This window comes from Lygodium microphyllum, chromosome 1 (assembly GCF_053477565.2).
Source record: "Lygodium microphyllum isolate KBCC chromosome 1, Lygodium_microphyllum_v1.1.10, whole genome shotgun sequence".
NCBI classification, from domain to species: Eukaryota; Viridiplantae; Streptophyta; class Polypodiopsida; order Schizaeales; family Lygodiaceae; genus Lygodium; species Lygodium microphyllum.
The window spans coordinates 28682306-28701187 of NC_141135.1; the positions used below are offsets into that span (position 1 = coordinate 28682306).

Here is an 18882-nt window from a genome sequence, read left to right on the forward strand (position 1 = left end):
ACACACTGTGTGCAAAGCCACTCAACTTGTACTTTGTATAGTCAAATCAGAGCAATTTCTGTGATTCCTGCAAATTTCCAGGGTTTCCCGAACCCCTCACTAAATTTTTGTAAGCCCAGTAATCTTTTACGAGCCCAAATGCTTTCACACTGCTTACAGTCACTGACAGCAAGAAGAAGAAAGGAATAAATCTGCACTGACTGAATAATGAATGCTGAATACAAAGAGAGGACCAATCAGCCCCTACACACAACCTGAGGCATCAGTGAGGGAACCAGATCAGACTGGAAATGATGATGACAGCAGCAGCACCTTAGACGGAGAAGAATGCCCAAAGCGGACGGAGAAACCTGCAAAAGATGATGGCCAAAGTGAATAATGGCCACCTATAAATAGATGTAGACCACCAAATCTAGCCGACTGCCATAAATAGGCCAAAAACAGACCGACCTGCTGCAAATGACCATGGAGGTGCAATAAATGCAGCCCAACTACATAGGACAGTCCAACAAATAGTGAGTGGCATCTTGGGCAGTCTGGAAATGATGATGACAGCAGCAGCACCTAAGGCGGAGAAGAATGCCCAAAGCCGACGGAGAAACCTGCAAAAGATGATGGCCAAAGTGAAGAATGGCCGCCTATAAATAGTTGTAGACCACCAAATCTAGCTGACTGCCATAAATAGGCCAAAAACAGACCAACCTGCTGCCAATGACCATGGAGGTGCAATAAATGCAGCCCAACTACATAGGACAGTCCAACAAATAGTGAGTGGCATCCTGGGCATTCTCGAAGCAGGGAAGCACTGGCAGTAGGTGTAAACTGACTAGAAAACATAGGAAAAGGGCCTAAAATAGGAGAAATGCACACTAAAATGCTAGAACTCCTGTGTCTCTGTCAGACTCTAACAAGCACTCACAATCGGGAGATGACAAATTGACAACACTAAAAGAGGCAGGCTAGCACCACTATGGGACTTCACTAAGGATCTTCCAAGTATGTTGCCATTTGATCGAGAGGGAAGGCTACCTCAAGGGGAGGGAGAAGCAACAATTGGGGAGTTCGCGATAGGAAGCAAGGTCGGAACAACAACTAGTGACAATGCATGAGGGAGGAGGGAGCGAAGCCATAGCGCTGAGGGGGGGACTAGTGGAGCTTGACAGGGAGAAGGCAGGAGGAGGGCCAGCCGCATCCTAGTTGTGGTGGGGTGACAGCAATCATCAAAGGGGGGGGGAGCTTCGCCACACGATGACTGTAGCTCTAAAAGTGAAAACTTTCTTCACAATAGCTTAGATCCCTCTTTTGTCTCGAGCCACAATCCTACCCACCCACGAAGACTCTTGCCCACCTTACCTGCCACAACATCCCCACTCGCCACCATCCTAGCCAATGAGCTACTACACAACCACCCCACTTGCCACTATCCTAGCTAGCAAACCAGTCATCTGTCAGCTAGTATCTACACTGCTTTCAAAAATGAGCATCATTTGTGATTATCAAATAGGAGCAAGAGCAGAGAGGCCTAGAACCACAAAGACAAGTGGAGGGATGGTAGAGAGTAGTCAAGGACCTTAGATCACCAGCCCATATGATGCCACCTTAGTCTCATACAACTTCCACAAACACTCCCCTGGTTCCCTAGAAGCTAGAGATTCCACAGCCCTTGATCACAACAGCACCGCAAAATGATGTGACAACAACCCACAGTGGTGGTGACATCAAAACGACCACCCACAAGATGCAAATGCACCACTATCTCCTAGACTCTTAGCTCACCAACCACAGATCCCAAAGCTGATCCCATTTTAGGTACCCCACACCCAACAAGTTGGGAAAGCTGAGATACAAGAGAGTGAGCATGAGATATTTCCCCCATTACACCTTGTAACAAAGTTAACAAAGAGAGCACATGATAGGGTGTATGCTAGGAGACAACAAAGACAAGCAGGGGTGGCAAAGCCACACCAATTTGAGAGGCTGAGATACACCCCACGAGAATACTCTCATGGAATGTACACGGATTTAGAGGACAACACTTCAAGTGGGGCCAAAACCTGAGAGGCAAGATTTACACAGACCATTAGTGGAAGGATCGATTGTTTTTCTCATGTTGCAAGAGCACCATCTCTGAACAAAGAGAATATCCCAATGCTGCAGGAAGGTACTACCAGATCAAAGTCACACTTACTGGGCAGCAACCATGGAAGTTACAACGATATAGGCTGGAGTATGCATATGCATCATGGAGTAGTGGACCTAATCAATACAGAGCTGGGGTATTGTGATTCCAAGGAGAGCCACATGGGTACAAGGCTCGGGTATCGTGATTCTAGGGTGAGCCATGTGGGTACAAGGCTGGAGCAGTAGACCCAAAGGTACAAGACTAGAGCCATGTGGTACAAGGCTAGAGGAGTGGACTTAGCAATACAGGGCTGGGGTATCGCGATTCCAAGAAGAGCCATGTGGGTCTTGCTGAGAGTGGAGGAGGCACTTATTATTCTGTTGGTCATTTATGCCCTAGATGGCCAGCAAGATAGGAGAGTTTTGGATTACCCTCACTCAATCTCTACTACAGGTAGATAGTAGGGTAGTAGTGGGCAACTTTAATACAATGGAGGCTCTTGAGAAATCACAAAACTATTAGAGGAGGAGACCAAGTTGCCTAGGAGGAGCTCTTATTTCGGATCAAAGGTCAAGTCCCATGGTTCACAACAGAGTTTGGCAGGTCCATAGGTTTGCTCCAATTGTCCGGGAGAGAGAACACAGTATGAGCTAAAATTTTCTCTAGTATATAGATAAATAGGCTTGTGGTAAGGGCAGCTGAATAGGCATCATATTTAGCACAACCCTCTCCAAACTCTCACCAATTCAACTACTTCTCTTTGAGAGAGTCAGAGGACCTCAGTCTAGTGTCAAGATTCCAAAGCACTTGTTCTATGAGGATGATCTTAGAGAGTCAATCACACAGATTTGGAGATCTAGACCCTTCTCGATTGGACGAGCAACTAATGACTTGGAAAAGAGCCTACAAGAGATCAGTTTCTTCTTCAAGGAGGCAGCCACAAGCAAGAGACAATCCCATCTAGAGGAGAGATCCACCAAAGCATCATTGGCTGCCCTACACAAAGGGGGGAGGAGAAATGGCCAAGGTGCAGATGGAAAATTAAGAGGATGCAAATTGCCAAAGCAGAGTTTGATGCTATGAAGGAAGCCAAATCAGACTTTAGGTTTTACATGAGAGCTTCTTTCTCGACACAATCTAGTGACAGGGTAAGCAAACACTTTTTCCCCACCACAGGGCCAAAAAACACGAGACAAGGTGTTCAGAGACTCAAGAGAGTAGATGGACCCATTGCACAAGGCCCTTTGGAGGCAACACATGTGGCTACACAATAACACATAGCTTTGCTGAAGTCCACCACTAGGCCCTCACACTACAAGAGGGAAAGAGAGACAGTATGAAAAAGTATCAAGAGAGTGATTACAAATAGGATGAGCAAACATCTGATGGCCCATTTTACAAAGGAATTGGAGAAGGCACTTCTGGCACTACCCTTAGGCAAGCGTCCAGAAGAAGACAAGCTCAATAAGTTCTTTTTGAGCTACTAGGATCTTATCAATGCAGGCCTCATCTCAGCTTTCTAGGAGATTATGGCATCGGGGATTATGCCAAAGAGACTTTCTGAGAGGCTGATTCACCTCACTCCCAAATGAAGTGGAGACAAGCTAGAGATCGCACAGTGGAGACCAATCATTTTGCTTGCAAAGGAAATTGAGTCTCAAATTAGCCCCATAGATACCAAATATGATACATCCCACCCAAACAGGTTTGTCTAAGAGCTTAGCATCTTGGATAACATCTTCACTTTCTAGTAGTCCACAAGTTTGGCTCGATCCAGGAACCAGAACTTTACTGCGCACCTTCTGGAATTTGAGAAGGCATATGACTACATGGACTGGGAGTTCTTAGAGAGCACCACATTGAGGATGAGATTTTCAAAGCAGTGGATCAGGGGGATAGCAGCTCTTTACTCCTCCGCACATAGCCAAGTTATGACCAATGGGGAAAGGAGACGTATTCAATATTCAAAGATTAATTACACATGGTTGTTGACTAGCCTTCTTCTTGTTCTTATTTTTAGCAGAGGCCATGAGCTTCTTCTTGAGAGAAAGATCTACAAGTTTCAAAGGCATCAAGTTACCCACCCTTGAGTTTGAGGAGCTCTTGGTGTGGAGTTTGCAGATGACACAACAATCTATCTAGATGGGGGTGAGAGTAACTTTAGGGCCTTTGTAACAACCATGAAGATATTTTGCAAAGCAGCAAGTGCCTTAATTAATTTGCACACGTCCTACGGATTTTGTGTATGCAACACTGGGCAACAGGAGTGGCGACCACATGAGGATTTCACATGGGTTCCCCATAGAACCCAATGAGATATCTTGGATGCATTGTGGCGATTGACATCCTCATAGCTGCCCTTGGCACCTCTCCTCTCGAGCATAAGACAGAAGCTTCTTTATTGGAGCTCAGCCAAACTCTCATTGGCAAGAAGAGTAGTGGCCACCATCAACCAAATTCTTCTTGCAACTATTTGGTACATCACTTCCTTTTGGACAGTCTCCAAGTCATGCATCAACCCAGTGAAGCACCTTAATTTCATTTTAAGATCATAGTTCAGTGTGTTTCTCAAGGATCTGCAGGAAATAAAGGAAATTATCATAGCATAGCATGCTGCCTATTGTGACTAAACAAGATATGCAAGTGTTGTTGTCTATAGGAGTGAACTGAAATCAGTTTTTACGATTTTAATTTGCATGATCTTTACCAGTAAAACTTCACTTTGACAATCTTTTCATAACTGTCCTAAGCTTGAACATTATGCCAATATCAGTTTGATTTGTACCTACATTGTTTTTTGTTCGTACAACATTGGTTCCTTAACGCAAATAGATGTGAATTATGTAGTAGACATTACCTTCTTTGAGGTGAAGCTATCTTTTGGATCCTCAGATTCAAGAATCTTTGAAAGCTCAAGCATTGCTTCTTCAACTTGTATGTCAAAAGTTCTGTCCAAATTTCTAGCTAGAATCAGCTGGCTCACATAAACCCTAAGGCAGTGTGCTTAGAAGTACAGTGAAGGCAGCAAGATTTGACTGAAAAATAGTAGCTGAAAAAGTACTATCATTGTCTAAGTGAAAGGAATCACACTACTACATTTTTTAGTGGTCATTTGCAAACACAATTTCTACTTACAATCTTCTTAATCTGCAAAGTCTTATGGTCTTTTTTGCTGAGGCAAGTGTCCTTTTATAGTCTATCTCATACTTGTTTTTTTCAGCCATTCTCTTTTTCATTTTATCACTATACAAAGAACATTTTCAATCGAGTAACATGAAGTATATGATGTGTTGCCCAATTCTATCATTCTGGTTGTATGTTGTAGACACATAGTTGAGGGTGGTATTCAATTATGTCTAAAGAGGGTTTGATATTGTCATTTGCATACTGGCAACTGCTTACTTGTTCGACCTCATATTTCATTGTCAAATTGTCACAAGCAAAGTGATGCAACCAGGATGTATGACCAATCAATAATCTTAGATGGCTGGTCATATACTAAACATCCAAGGCATAGGAGGTACTTACTCCTTTGCATCAGATGCACAATAAAGCACATGTACCCTAAAAATCCAAGGCATGGGAGGTAGTTACTTCTTTGTATCTGATGCACAACAAAGCACATGTTGCATGATTATGTAAGCAGCTAAATGAGTCAGTGGATGCATACATCACTCATATAAAAGGCTTCAGGAAAAACAGCTTGTTAACATAGATGAGGTTAGTCCTAATGCATCACTTGTGTCTATTGTGCTAAGTCATCTTAGAAATTTGCTACTGCCATTTTCTTTGTTACAGAATGCAATCGCAACTCATATTCAGTGTTCACAGGTTGCAGTAGTAAGCCCAAGGGCAAAACTCAGTCTATAATGCTCATAATGCAACAGATAATGACCAAAGAGGAAGGGCAATGCACAAAACCTGGTCATATGTGAAATGCCACAAATTGTGCACAATGCAACAGATAATGACCAAAGAGGAAAAAAGATGTGGACAATGCACAAAACCTGGTCATACGTGAAATGCCGCAAATGTGTGCAGATGTGGACAATGCACGAAGCATCCCGCTCATGCATCGTATATGTCAAGGATCATCCCGCTCATGCATCGTATATGTCAAGGATGACTGAGCCTCATGACACATGGTACTATGACAATGGTGCTTCCAAGCACACTACCTCATCCAAGAGATAATTTGTGCCTTTGCAAAGCATCCAAGGAGGGATTGTCATATCATAAATTATATTCTTATTCCATTAAAGTATAGTCACATGGGACAGGAAATGGGCATAGGGAACGGGAATGAAGATGGCCATAAATTTCCATTCCCTATCAGTATATAGTCACATCACGAAGACAGGAAACGGGGATGGGGAACAAAGATGGGGTCCCAAAAGTGGATATCCCCTGTGACTACACATTAAAGGTATTGGCAATGCACATATTATTGTAGCAATTAATGGTGATATTTTCACTCAGAGAATTGCCTCAAATCAAGAAGCATCTTCTATTAGTATCAACAATTGTAGTTCATCATTAGGAGGTGCAGTTCTTGGATGACAATTGCATTTTGCATAACATGGAGATGGAGTTGTTATTGCCATGACTGGTACATTGATAAATGGCCTATACATACTTGATGTTTAAGAAAAATAAAGGCTACATTGAGCTGTGGCATGGTCATTTCGGTCCACCTAGCACCACAAGAGCATAATGAGGACTAATCTAAAAGACCAGAAAATAGTTGCTTTAAAGAGGCCCCAAACTGGCAACTTAGAAAATAAGGTTGTTGCTTGTAATTGTCCTTACCTGATCAGCTTTAAAGAAATTGGACACACTACCCCTTGTCATTAGTTGGTTTGTTTACCTCTACTGCTCAGCTCCTCGCCATCATGCATACTATAGACACACATCCTAGGCATATGTGCCTTGCCCGCCAAGGGATGCCTAGCACATTACACTTGTAAAGGAAAATGTTATCTAGGATAATATTATTTAGCTAAGATTAAGAGTGCATGGGGTCATTGACCTAGAGCATTGGACACTCTACCCCTTGTCATTAGTTGGTTTGTTTATCTATTTCTCAGCTCCTCGCCATCATGACTGTAGACAATCATCCTAGGCATATGTGCCTTGCATGCCGAGGGATGCCTAGCACATTACACTTGTAAAGGAAAATGTTATCTAGGATAAAATATTATATAGCTAAGATTCAAAGTGCATGGGGTCATTGATCTAGAGCATCAACCCTTCTTCTATCACCCTTGAATCCATTCCATCTTCTTCGGCCTTCAACCACATCCAAGATTTGAGATGGGGTGTTAGCAGTCATGTGTGTCATGCACAATCATGTCTTGAATGTGAACCTCAATCTGAGTCAAATGGGGACATTAGGAGCTCTGACACTCAATCTGTCATGTGTTTTGATGGATGAGGCAATTGTTTCTAGAGCATGTGTTTCTTCTTCATTCAAATTTAGGAGTGTTCACACTAGTTAGTTATTTTCTAGCTCAGTGCATTTCTTTTTTAGTGAGTCTGGACTGCGTTCACACCTACCAGGATGGAGTGACCGGCATTCATTACGGCGAACAGCATTTTCATGACTATTTTATTTATGTAGTGCAGTAAGCCAGCATAACTATGGCCTTCATGAGCAAGTCGGCTAGATTTGGCTGTTTTTGGCTATTTATAGCCAGCCTCCACACTTGGCACATCATTCAGGCTTTCCTTTACAAGGTTTAGTACACTCCAATGTAGAGGGGACTCCTTGATGGCGTGAAGGCCCCTTCTTGCATTGTGTTGGTCCAAGGCCCCCCTCATGTTATGTCAGTTCTCGTAGGTACCTTCCTTATTTCTTTGTATCTTTGCCCTATTTCTTTGCATCATGGATATCTTCCTTCTTTTACCATGTGTCAAACAATATGTAAAATGAATACTAGCATATCAAATTACAAAGGAGTTAGGAAAGTATCCATGGTGACTAGCATAATGTACTAAAGTCTTTCCAAACACTACCCTTGGTCCCTCTCTTGTGTTGTGTTGGCCTTGGGCTAGTACAACGTGAGGGGGTCCTAAGACTATTGAAAGGTAAGAGTAAGAGTGGAAGCATAAGCAGAAGGAAGAGCTATGGAGATTAAGCAAGAGAGAGCAAGATGATGTGTGAAAATTTCAACAGTCACAATATGTGACTTGCCTTCCCTTATGTTGTTGTCATAGAAAAAATAAAGAATAAAGTAACAATGATGGGCGGCCACCACCTGCAATATATAGGTGTATAGATAGTAAATACAAGTAAATGTAGGTGGCTAGGCACAGACCCCCAACAACCTCCCACTTAAAAGTGAATGTGCCTGTGTATGGAGAAAACCAAGAAAAAAAAGTGACAAAGTACAATGTGTATATAGAAGTACAACAAGATGAGGAATAAAGTGCATGGGATCACTAACCTAGCTAAAACTAGAGCATTGTTATCAAGTTTGTTATGAGAGGCCCTCTTATATTCTAAGATGATATATCTGTGTGACGGCGAGCTCCGTGCGTTGAGAACTGTCAAGCCTCCCATAGTTGCCTAGAGTTGTAGAAATGAGGAAACAGAAATATGTTTCAAGGTTGTGAAACCAGCTCTTTGATATAGTGGTAACAGGTCTCAATATGCTTGGCCTTTGCATGAAAGACCGAATTACATGCCAACTAGATGACACTCACAGAGTCCGAATGCAATATAAAAGTCATACCAAGGTCTATAACCAAGTGACCTAACCACAGGTGAAACATTTCCTTAGGATCCAACCTGCACACAAGACACAACACAAGCCAAACTCACCATAAAAGGACTCACCTCCCAACCATAGAGCCAAACATGCTCACCCTTGAACCTGGGAGCTAGCAGCGCTCCAAGTCACAACCATATTCTAAGGGTTGGCGTCCCATTCCACCAGCACGCACCATCCTAGTGTACAGATGCATTGGCCAACGGACCAAGAGTCCAAGAATGCACATAAGAAATGTGCACAATATGGCCTTAAGCCATATTTATAGGACTTGATTGCTCTAAATCCAAAGTATCCTTAGTGCATTCACACAAAGTAACTTCGTCGCCTCTGAGCAATTTTTACACTTGACCAAATGCTTAGGATAAACAATCCAACAAGATTGTTTAGTCCTAAGTTCAAGAACCAATTCGGATTCAAGTGAAACATAACAACCAGTATCCTCAAGCTGCAACACTTCCTTAATCGAAACAATCTACTCACCTTGTCCTAGTCATTCTTTCAAATGACTCATGTGGAACACAAGGAAGAATCAAATTTCCGAAGATAAGTCTAACTCATAGAATATGCAACTTATAATTTGGAAAGGACTACAATACATTGAAGACACTTTATAGCACTTTCCGGTAGTCATTGAATTGGAGTCCTTTGGGACTTTAAGGTAAACATACATGTCTTCTTGGAGCTCCCTAGGAGTATAACATTGACTAGCATAAAACATGGTATGAACCTAGCCGTTTTAAGATGTTTCCTCACAATCATCAACATCTCCTACATATCATGGTATGAACCTAGCCGTTTTAAGATGTTTCCTCACAATCATCAACATCTCCTACATATCGTACAAAAAATCAACTACAGATTGCACTTTCACCCCCCTAAGCTTTGTGGCAATTAGTGGTTATGTCTCGTAACTTTACATAAGCATAAGCAAGCTATAACCAATAGCGAAATGCCTAGCACTATTATAAGCAAACTCAATCTGAGAAAGATAATGCTCCCAATCAAATTGTCTACAAGAGACATATATATGAAGCCTATCCTCCATGATTTTATTTGTCCGTTTGGTCTACCCATCCGTTTCTGGATGTTTCAAGGATAACATGAACAATCAAGTTCCCAACTTTTGAAAAACCGTTTGCCAGAAATGGCCAGTGAACTTAGGATCCCCGTCACTGACTATTTCATCAGACAAACCATAAAGTCTATAAAATTATTCGACAAAGAGACCAATCAACTCATGGCTTTTCATGATTGTCCTTGTAGCAATGATCAAGCCATTTTCATCAATCGGTCAACCACAACCCAAATTGCATCATGATCTCAATTCGTATGGGACAATCCTACTACAAAATCCATACGAGGCAATCCTATTACAAAATCCATAGAAATGCTACTCCATTTCCTATCAAGGATTTGTAAAGGATACAATATCCCCACCTGTCTGCGTCGTTCACCTTTGTTAAGTTGACATTGTGGGTACTATCGCATATAAGACTCAACAATAGTCTTAATATACGGCCAATAGAAATAATGGATAACCAAGGCCAAAGTCCAATGTATGCCAGGGTATCCAATGACACCCCTATAAAATTTTCTTGCAAATATCTTGATCATCAGGAATACACAATTTGCCTTGTTTCAAAAGTAATTGATTCCAAATGAAATACTTTTCTGCCATCTTCCTCTCAATAGCTAGTCTTCAGGCATACGAACCACCTAAGTTTCTTGGGCTACTAGGTCCTTCTTGAACTGGTTGTCAAATCTTACTGTAAAGATCATTTGGGCAATGCCCTTTGAGAGAAAGATAGAAACCAGTCAGAATTTCAGAGAAGGACAAGGCAACTATCAAGGAAATAGCTAAAGAGCTGCAAATTGTGTCTGGCAACTCCACAATTATGAGGCCGATCCTTGTTACAAGGTAGCCTAGTTAGTGTCTTAGATGCCACACGCTCTGGCTGAGGAGACATAGCTGCATCCATCACTGCAAGCCTAGATGCTAAAGGTGTTGGTGCCTATAGTACTTCTACATGTTACTAATTGCATTGTCCCTTAGCAACTGATGACCTTGGAGGAGGGGACTTGAGCATAGCAACCTCTGCCATCACAGATGCCAATGGTGCAGCAACAACTGCATCTGTATATGCAAAAGGCACAGGTCCCTGACAACTCTCCATCATCTTGATAGCTATTACTCATCTCTCTGACTCTCTCCATGTTTAGGTCTACATCTCCTCCATCTAGCTGCTCTCTCACTCCTCTTGTGAGACAAGGGTCCTCCCCATCTTGAAAGGAGGTTGGGCAAGGCCTAGCAATGTGTCTCCTCTACAGCGTCCTACTACAAGGTGGCCCACCATCCTGTAGGTAAAACATTCATATTTTTCTGGCATTTTCAGGCTTGTTATTGCAGCCTCAGAAAGGCATCTTAGCCATTTTGTACAAGACCCAACTTGTTTTGGAAAAAACATCTTAGATTTTGGAGATTCTTTATGAGTGATGAATCATGAAAAGTGGTTCCAGCTGTTTTCTCCTAGCCAATTGTGTAATTGCTTCATCCAAGTAGCACGCATAACTCTGCAATTCTAGGGGATTTGATCAGAAACCTTATAGAAGCTTTCTTAATATTTACTTGATACCCTAGAACATTTAGAGACCATGGAATGTTAAATTGTGGGCTCTTAGTAAAGCTCAAACTTTCAGCAGCCTCCCAATGACATACAATGAAAAAATCAGTCATGATCTGTAACATGAATCTTCCAACAGTTGTAAAATGTATTGTAAGGTAAATAATATGGGGACCTCATTTAATATGATTATCTCAAAGCAACTGGTCTACTTAATTTCAATTTTGTATTGCCATTGTGCATATGCACAGCACAATTGACGATTCTCTTTTGCAAGACACACAGATAGGGTTTTTGTTTCCGCTAATTTCAATAGTTAGGTTTTTTTTAACCTTTTCATTTTTCAATAAAGATCCCAAAATAACTAGAGCTTCAGAAATGTTTGGAGGAATGCTAAATGGCAATCGAGTGCAGAACAGAATTTATTAACAGTAATAACTTCTTTTGACCTCATAAATGAAATCACTTTAGAAACCAGGTGAAGATATTAAAATTGTTGAGCATGTTTTGTTTTTTAATAAATGAAGTATGAAAAATGGTTACATGTGCGACATTTTTCTTGGAGGTTGTTGCACAATCCTTCAAATCCAGCTTTAGCAAATGCATCGAACCCAATGAGAGTAAAACTTTGTTTTGTCCATCACTAAATTAGCATTCTCAGATGCAATACTCTGGGACTGCCAATACAACATCCAATCAATACAGCACACATGTAGCTTTGTTGCGTGAAATTGAAGTAAGATCTCTAGCAAAGTATGACTTCCTTATTTTTGTGCCTATAAAGCTTGATATATCATTAGATAGTATCAAGCAAGCTTCTAAATAACTCATTTGCAAAACAAACCTTTGCAAATTATGTTTGAAAGAAGGAATGAGAGAAGGAACAAAAATAGGCAAGAAGAAAGCGAAAATACAAAAGCAAGAAAAAAAGTAACAAAAGTAAGAAAGAAAGCAAGGGAGGTCCGAGGAAGGAAGCAAATTAAGTAAAAAGTTTGAAACAAGAAAACAAGGAAGAAAGCAAGAAAACAAGCAAGGATGAAAATAAGGAAAGGAATGCATTAACAAATGAACAAATGAATGATGAAAGAAGCCAAAACACCCAAATAGATTCCACCTACCACAATGAGCCTAGGACTAGTCACAAAGCAACCCAAGCTTGTGATCAGTGCTATGGGTGTGAGAGCAGAGGATCGAGGTACAGCCAGATTCAGTAGACAGTGTGTGAGTGAGAGAGACAGAGTTGAAGTATTGACTGAATGAGTGTAATCTGAAAGTACAAAGTACAACCCTTAAACCTTAGGGTTGTAGGGGGGTGTTCACACCCGACACACACTAAGTGCCTAAATGTGTGTAACATAAGCACATAAGTACATACGATAATAAGACCATAAGTCTAGGGGAAAAAACCTCTCCTACCGAGAGTAAAAAGTGCCCCAGTGTCCTACTGATCACCGACACTCCCATATGAGCGTAGGTGTAAGTAAGGCGTGAGTAAAATACCCAACAAACCCCCCTGGAGTGAAGAGTGATCAAGAGTACAAGGATCATCCGCCACCAAAGGATATCAAATTTAAAGCATCGCGAAATGCTTCAAATTTGTCACGAGGAAGAGCTTTGGTGAAGATGTCTGTCACAATACTGGTGGTAGGACAATAGACAAGGCTGATATCACCTGCATGTAGCCTCTCTCTGACAAAGTGATAGTGAATCTCAAAGTGTTTCGTGCGAGCATGAAACACTGGGTTCCGTGCCACTGCAATGGCACTCTGACTGTCAGTGAACAAAGGAGTAGGCTCAGTAACAGATACATCCAAATCAGCTACCAAGCGTCTAAGCCATACGCATTCAACTGTGGTGGTGAAAGCTGCCTTATATTCAGCTTCACATGACGATGTGTCAGCAATGGATTGTTTCTTGCTAAGCCAAGAAATGCAAGAAGTGCCAAGAAAGAAACAATTGCCACTAGTAGAGTGACGTGTATCATAATCACCAGCCCAATCAGAATCACTGTAAGCATGTAAATGCAGTGGTCCCCCCTTGGCATAAAGCAACCCAAGAGAACGAGTACCCTGCAAGTAGCGGAAAACACGCTTGACAGCTTGCCAATGTGACATACGTGGCTGATGCATATACCTGCTCAAGGCTGAAACTGCAAACTGTATGTCCGGCCTAGTATTGCATAGATAGATAAGACATCCAACTGCAGGAGCATATGTATGTATATCAAACAAATCACTGTCATCATGTAATGACAGTTTCAGTCCAGGTTCCATGGGAGTAGTAACTGGCTTGCAATCCTGTAAGCCAAATTTCTCAAGAAGCTGCCCAATATACCGTGACTGTGATAACCCAATACCTCGAGCATTATGTAATGCAAAACTCCCAAGTCAGACATGTCAAAAGTTTGCTGCAAATTTTGTTTGAATGCTGAAATCTGATCAGCATGTGTTCCAGTGAGCAAAAGGTCATCAACATAAAGACATAAAATCAGCATAGATCCCCCTTCTTTACATACGTAAAGGGTAGACTCAGATGAACTGTTTAGAAACCCCTGACCAAGCAAGAAAGCATCTATTTTTTCATACCAAGCTCTAGGAGCTTGTTTTAAACCATATAGTGCCTTTTTGAGCTTGCATACCAAATGTTCTGAGCCTTCAACTGCAAAACCAATGGGCTGCTGTACATAAACTTCCTCCTGAAGTTCCCCATGCAAAAATACAGTCTTGATATCTAGCTGATGGACTGTCCAACCATAATGTGCAGCCAAAGCAATCATAGACCTGATGGTCGTCATACGGGAAGTAGGAGCAAATGTCTCCTCATAATCAATGCCCTTTTTCTGTGCGTAGCCTTTAGCTACCAGCCGTGCCTTGTATTTATCAATGGATCCATCTGCTTTTCTTTTCAATTTGTAGACCCATTTTGTTCCAATGGCTTTCTTCCCAAATGGCAAGGACACCAAGTCCCAAGTTTGATTCTTAGTAATAGAATCTAATTCAGCTTGCATGGCTGCCTTCCAATGCACACTGTGTTGTGCATCCTCATAACATTCAGGCTCTTCATTATCAAAAGTACTTGCTGCCATAATAAACTCCATAGTATGTGCTGAATCATGCAAACGAGTTTGCCTTCTAGTACGACCAGCCATGGGTGCATCCAAAGGACTATCTTGCATAGTCTGCAAATACCATCTAGGTAGCTGTCTATGACCAACAGAAGGTTTACGGCTATTCCAAGCCTCAAATGGTGTGATGGTCTTCAAGGCTTTGGTAGGGCATCTGTTCAAAATATGGCAAGCACACATGACTGCTTCCATCCAAAAACTATGAGGCAAGCTCTTTGCCTTCAGCATACATCTGGCCATCTCCATGAGTGACCGATTTTTCCTCTCTGCTACCCCATTCTGCTGTGGAGTATAAGCTGTAGTATACTGATGTACTATGCCCTTCTGCTGCAAAAAAAAATTCAGCATAGAGGACATGTATTCCCCCCCTTGGTCCGAACGGAGAGTTTTAATGTGGCATCCAGATTGGTTTTCAACAAGTGCACTGAAAGCCAAAAATGCATCATACACTTCTGACTTCTTTTTCAAACAATAGACCCAGCAAAAACGTGTGAAGTCATCAATGAATGTCACAAAATAATAACAACCACCCAATGACATGGTCTGCATAGGCCCACAAACATCTGAATGCACCAACTGCAATCTGGTTGTTGCCCTGAAAGCAACATCACGAGGAAATGAGAAACGATGCATTTTCCCCAAAATGCATCCCTCGCATAAGTGCTCAGGAGGTCTCTCCAAGAGAGGTAAGCCATCCAGCATCTGAGTACGCTGTAAAAGCATCAAGCTGCCAAAGTTTACATGCCCTAAACGAGCATGCCATAACTCCGCCTGTATCATAGTAGGAGTAAGAGTGGATGTCAAGTATGCTGACTGATCTACTGAAAGAGCATCCAACTCATATAAACCATGACACAAAGATCCAGTCAAGACCAAAGTCATGCATTCTTTTTCTCGAACCATGCAACGGTCATCATCAAAAGTGACCTGCATACCACAACGTGCCAAAGAAGAAATAGAAAGCAAATTCTTCTTTATTCCAGGCACAAACAAAGCATCCTGCAGGCGGAGAATAGAGCCATCAATGGCTGTGAGCTGAATCTCCCCAATACCACGAACAGGGTATGATGCATTATTGGCACACTGTACCGATTTCCCAACGGGAGGTGCACTAACTGAAGCAAACAAATCTCTACGAGATGTGATATGTCTAGAAGCACCACTGTCAAAGAACCAAGTGTCAGCATCCTCTGTAGAGCTAAGTGCTCTATCGGCCCAAGAGATGTCATAACTGCAAGTGTAAAAACAATAGTCCCTGTCCACAACAAAGGACGCGGACTCACTAGCAGTGGAAGGAGTAGTAGAAACAGACATTCCTAACTCCTTCTTCTCCTCTTTGGCAATGCGCTTTCTGCACTCAGTGATATAGTGGCCGGGCTTCTTACAATAATGACATTTTCTTTTCTTTGCTTGCGTCCCCCCTTGTGACTGATTCTGCGATGTGCCCGAAGTGCCAAAACTCTGTGGAGCATTTTTCACCTTGCTGTTCTTGCCTTTCTGTCTTGCCACAAAAGCCTGCTCAGAGACTATAGCATCCATACCACTATTTTTCCGTGTTTGCTCCTCCTCTAGAAGCAAGCTAACCAGCTGAATAAAAGTGAGTGGGTGCTCAGCAATCCTCATGGTGAGGTTCAATGCAGTATGAAAAGACAAGTACGAAGGAGGTAGGGAATTCAAGGTGGTGGATATCAACTGTGCATCCGAAAAATACTCATCTACATTCATGAGCTGCTCCCTCAAGTCCTGAATCTTGTTTAAGTGATCCTGCATAGAATCACCTTCATGCATCTTCAGAGTTTCCAACTCTTTCTTTAAGAAAGAGATCCGTGTCTCATTTTTTCCTGCAAACATATGCTCCAAAGTCAACCATGCATCTCGTGAAGAAGATGCCGAACGGATATGAGGTATGATGGACCGCTGAACTGCCAGAGCAATCAGCGACAAGGCCTGTGCATCACGGGTATCCCAAGCTTTTTGAGCTGCAATTCTTGGAGGAAGTGGCTGAGGTGGAGCGGGCTGAGGTCCCCGTTGTCCATGTGCGCTATGGGGAGGAGGAGTAGCGGGAGCCACAACTCCCGGCCGAGTTTCCTCTCCACTGACATAATCCCATAAATTCTTGGCCACTAATACATTTTTCATCATAAATGACCAAAGGGAATAGTTCTTTCCGTCCAGTCTGTCCTCCTTGGATACATACGTAAAAACATCACCTCCCTGATTTGCTATGATGACAAATTTCCAAAGACAAAATTAGCAATGTCAAAGCAGTACGAACTGGAAATCTGCAAATTTCCAGAAATTGCAGCAAATACGTTTCTGCAATTAATATGCAAGGGCGTACTCTGTCAGAAAACTGTCTTTTACTGCACGCTTCCCAAGGTGCAAACAGTGCAATGCAACACTGTTATGAATAAATCCCCAAAATTTTTGCCAAAATTTCTGTCAAAAACAGTCTTTCTGTGACTCTATCAGCAGTCCAAATGCAACTGTCTTCCAAATACACAAAAGCCCCAAAATTTCTGACGATTCAGTCCAGAAATTTGCATGAAATTTATTTCTCCACTTGTTCTGTGCCAACCGCGTGTGAACCTCTGCTTCCAGAATTTTATTCTGGGCTGAAATAATAAAAATTTTTGAAAATTTTACCTGTTGCAGTGCAGACTGGCGTGTGGTCAAAAACGGTGGTCTGACGAGCAGGCGACGTGGACAGGGCAGGCGACGTGGTTGGACAGGACGTTGACTGGGCAAGCGACGTGCTGCTGACGTGAAGATTAAAAACGGCGGCAGGCGGGCAGTCGCGAGCTGACGTGGACTAGGTGGACAGTCAACTCGCACGCAGATGACGTGGCGCTGCAACGTCGACGATGCGCCCAGGCGTGAGGGACCAGACCACCAGAGACTTGTCGCGTGAGGCGGACACGATTCTGTCAGAGTCGTTGATGGAGCAAGCGATGGAGGTGACCCAGTCGTTGTGGCCCTTGAGATGACGAACAAGCCGGTGGTGCTTGACTGCTGACGACGTGGCTGGCTCTGGTAGAGGAGTCGTCTGGGCAGGTCTGACGTGGATGACAGGCGACGGGCTGCAAACGTTGTTGTCGCTGACTGTTGGAGCTGCGCGCAGGGCAGAGCTGGACAGGTCTGGAGCTGGCGACTCGGGGGCAAGACTGGCGGGGACTCCTGGCTGCTGACTGAGGACCGCTCTGATACCAAATGTGAGAGCAGAGGATCGAGGTACAGCCAGATTCAATAGACAGTGTGTGAGTGAGAGAGACAGAGTTGAAGCACGACACCCAAGAGTATAGACTGAATGAGTGTAATCTGAAAGTACAAAGTACAACCCTTAAACCTTAGGGTTGTAGGGGGGTGTTCACACCCGACACACACTAAGTGCCTAAATGTGTGTAACATAAGCACATAAGTACATACGATAATAAGACCATAAGTCTGGGGGAAAAAACCTCTCCTACCGAGAGTAAAAAGTGCCCCAGTGTCCTACTGATCACCGACACTCCCATATGAGCGTAGGCGTAAGTAAGGCGTGAGTAAAATACCCAACAATGGGCACGCATCTTGGATGTCAAAGCATCTTGGCCTAACATGTTGGTCCCTAGCTTAGGGGTCACCAGAAAGAAGACTAAACCTTGAACTAGACCATAAAGAAGCTCATAAACTGACCTATGGCCCCCACTGCAATTTGGCAATAGAGGTATAGCACCCACATCATGAAATGGCACTTTAGAATTGTCACCTGGTGAAAGAACCATCGATGGAAACAACTCACGATTCACTTAGGGGTGCTCTCGACAATGAGATGCATAGAGTAATGCTACATGTATGCAACAAGTGAATGTCCCTTGTGGAAAATTGTTCACTTGCCCAAGCACCCTTTTAGAAAGATGGTATTGATCATGCAATGGGGAAAGAAGGCCGATGTCAAAGACAAATGCCGAAACCTATAGAATAACCAAGAAAAGGTAGAAAACCCCTCTCAACCATAGATGTAGATGCCGAAGGAGGAAGAGGAACCTCATGTTGGTATTTGTGTGGTACCCAGAACCATGGAGAATCTAATGATGAAGGTAGACTTAACACCCCTTAGCCAAAATAGCCAAAGGAGAATCAATCATCTAATATATGGAACATGCCTATACTCAATCTTGGGAGAGAGCTCCTATGCTAACCAAGTAGCATAGGCAAGCCCAAATCTCAACCTTGGGAGAGAGCTCCGTAAGAAGCACCACA

The 18882-nt window shown here is 42.7% G+C and overlaps 1 protein-coding gene across 3 annotated transcripts in view; it reads right to left on the reverse strand.

Annotated features, from left to right (window-relative positions):
* LOC148040939 (dynein regulatory complex protein 11-like) overlaps positions 1-18882 on the reverse strand; it is a 153074-nt gene that overhangs the window by 104868 nt on the left and 29324 nt on the right. For 2 of the 3 annotated variants that reach the window (XM_087674819.1, XM_087674826.1), the window contains exons 1-2: positions 12060-12195; positions 4980-5070 (exon numbers count right to left, since the gene is read on the reverse strand). In XM_087674819.1, the coding sequence (XP_087530945.1) occupies positions 4980-5070; positions 12060-12070 (102 nt within the window). In that variant the 5' untranslated portion in view covers positions 12071-12195. Of the gene's footprint in view, positions 1-4979; positions 5071-12059; positions 12196-18882 lie in introns of those variants that run through there. The other variant, XM_087674810.1, reaches the window with a different exon arrangement.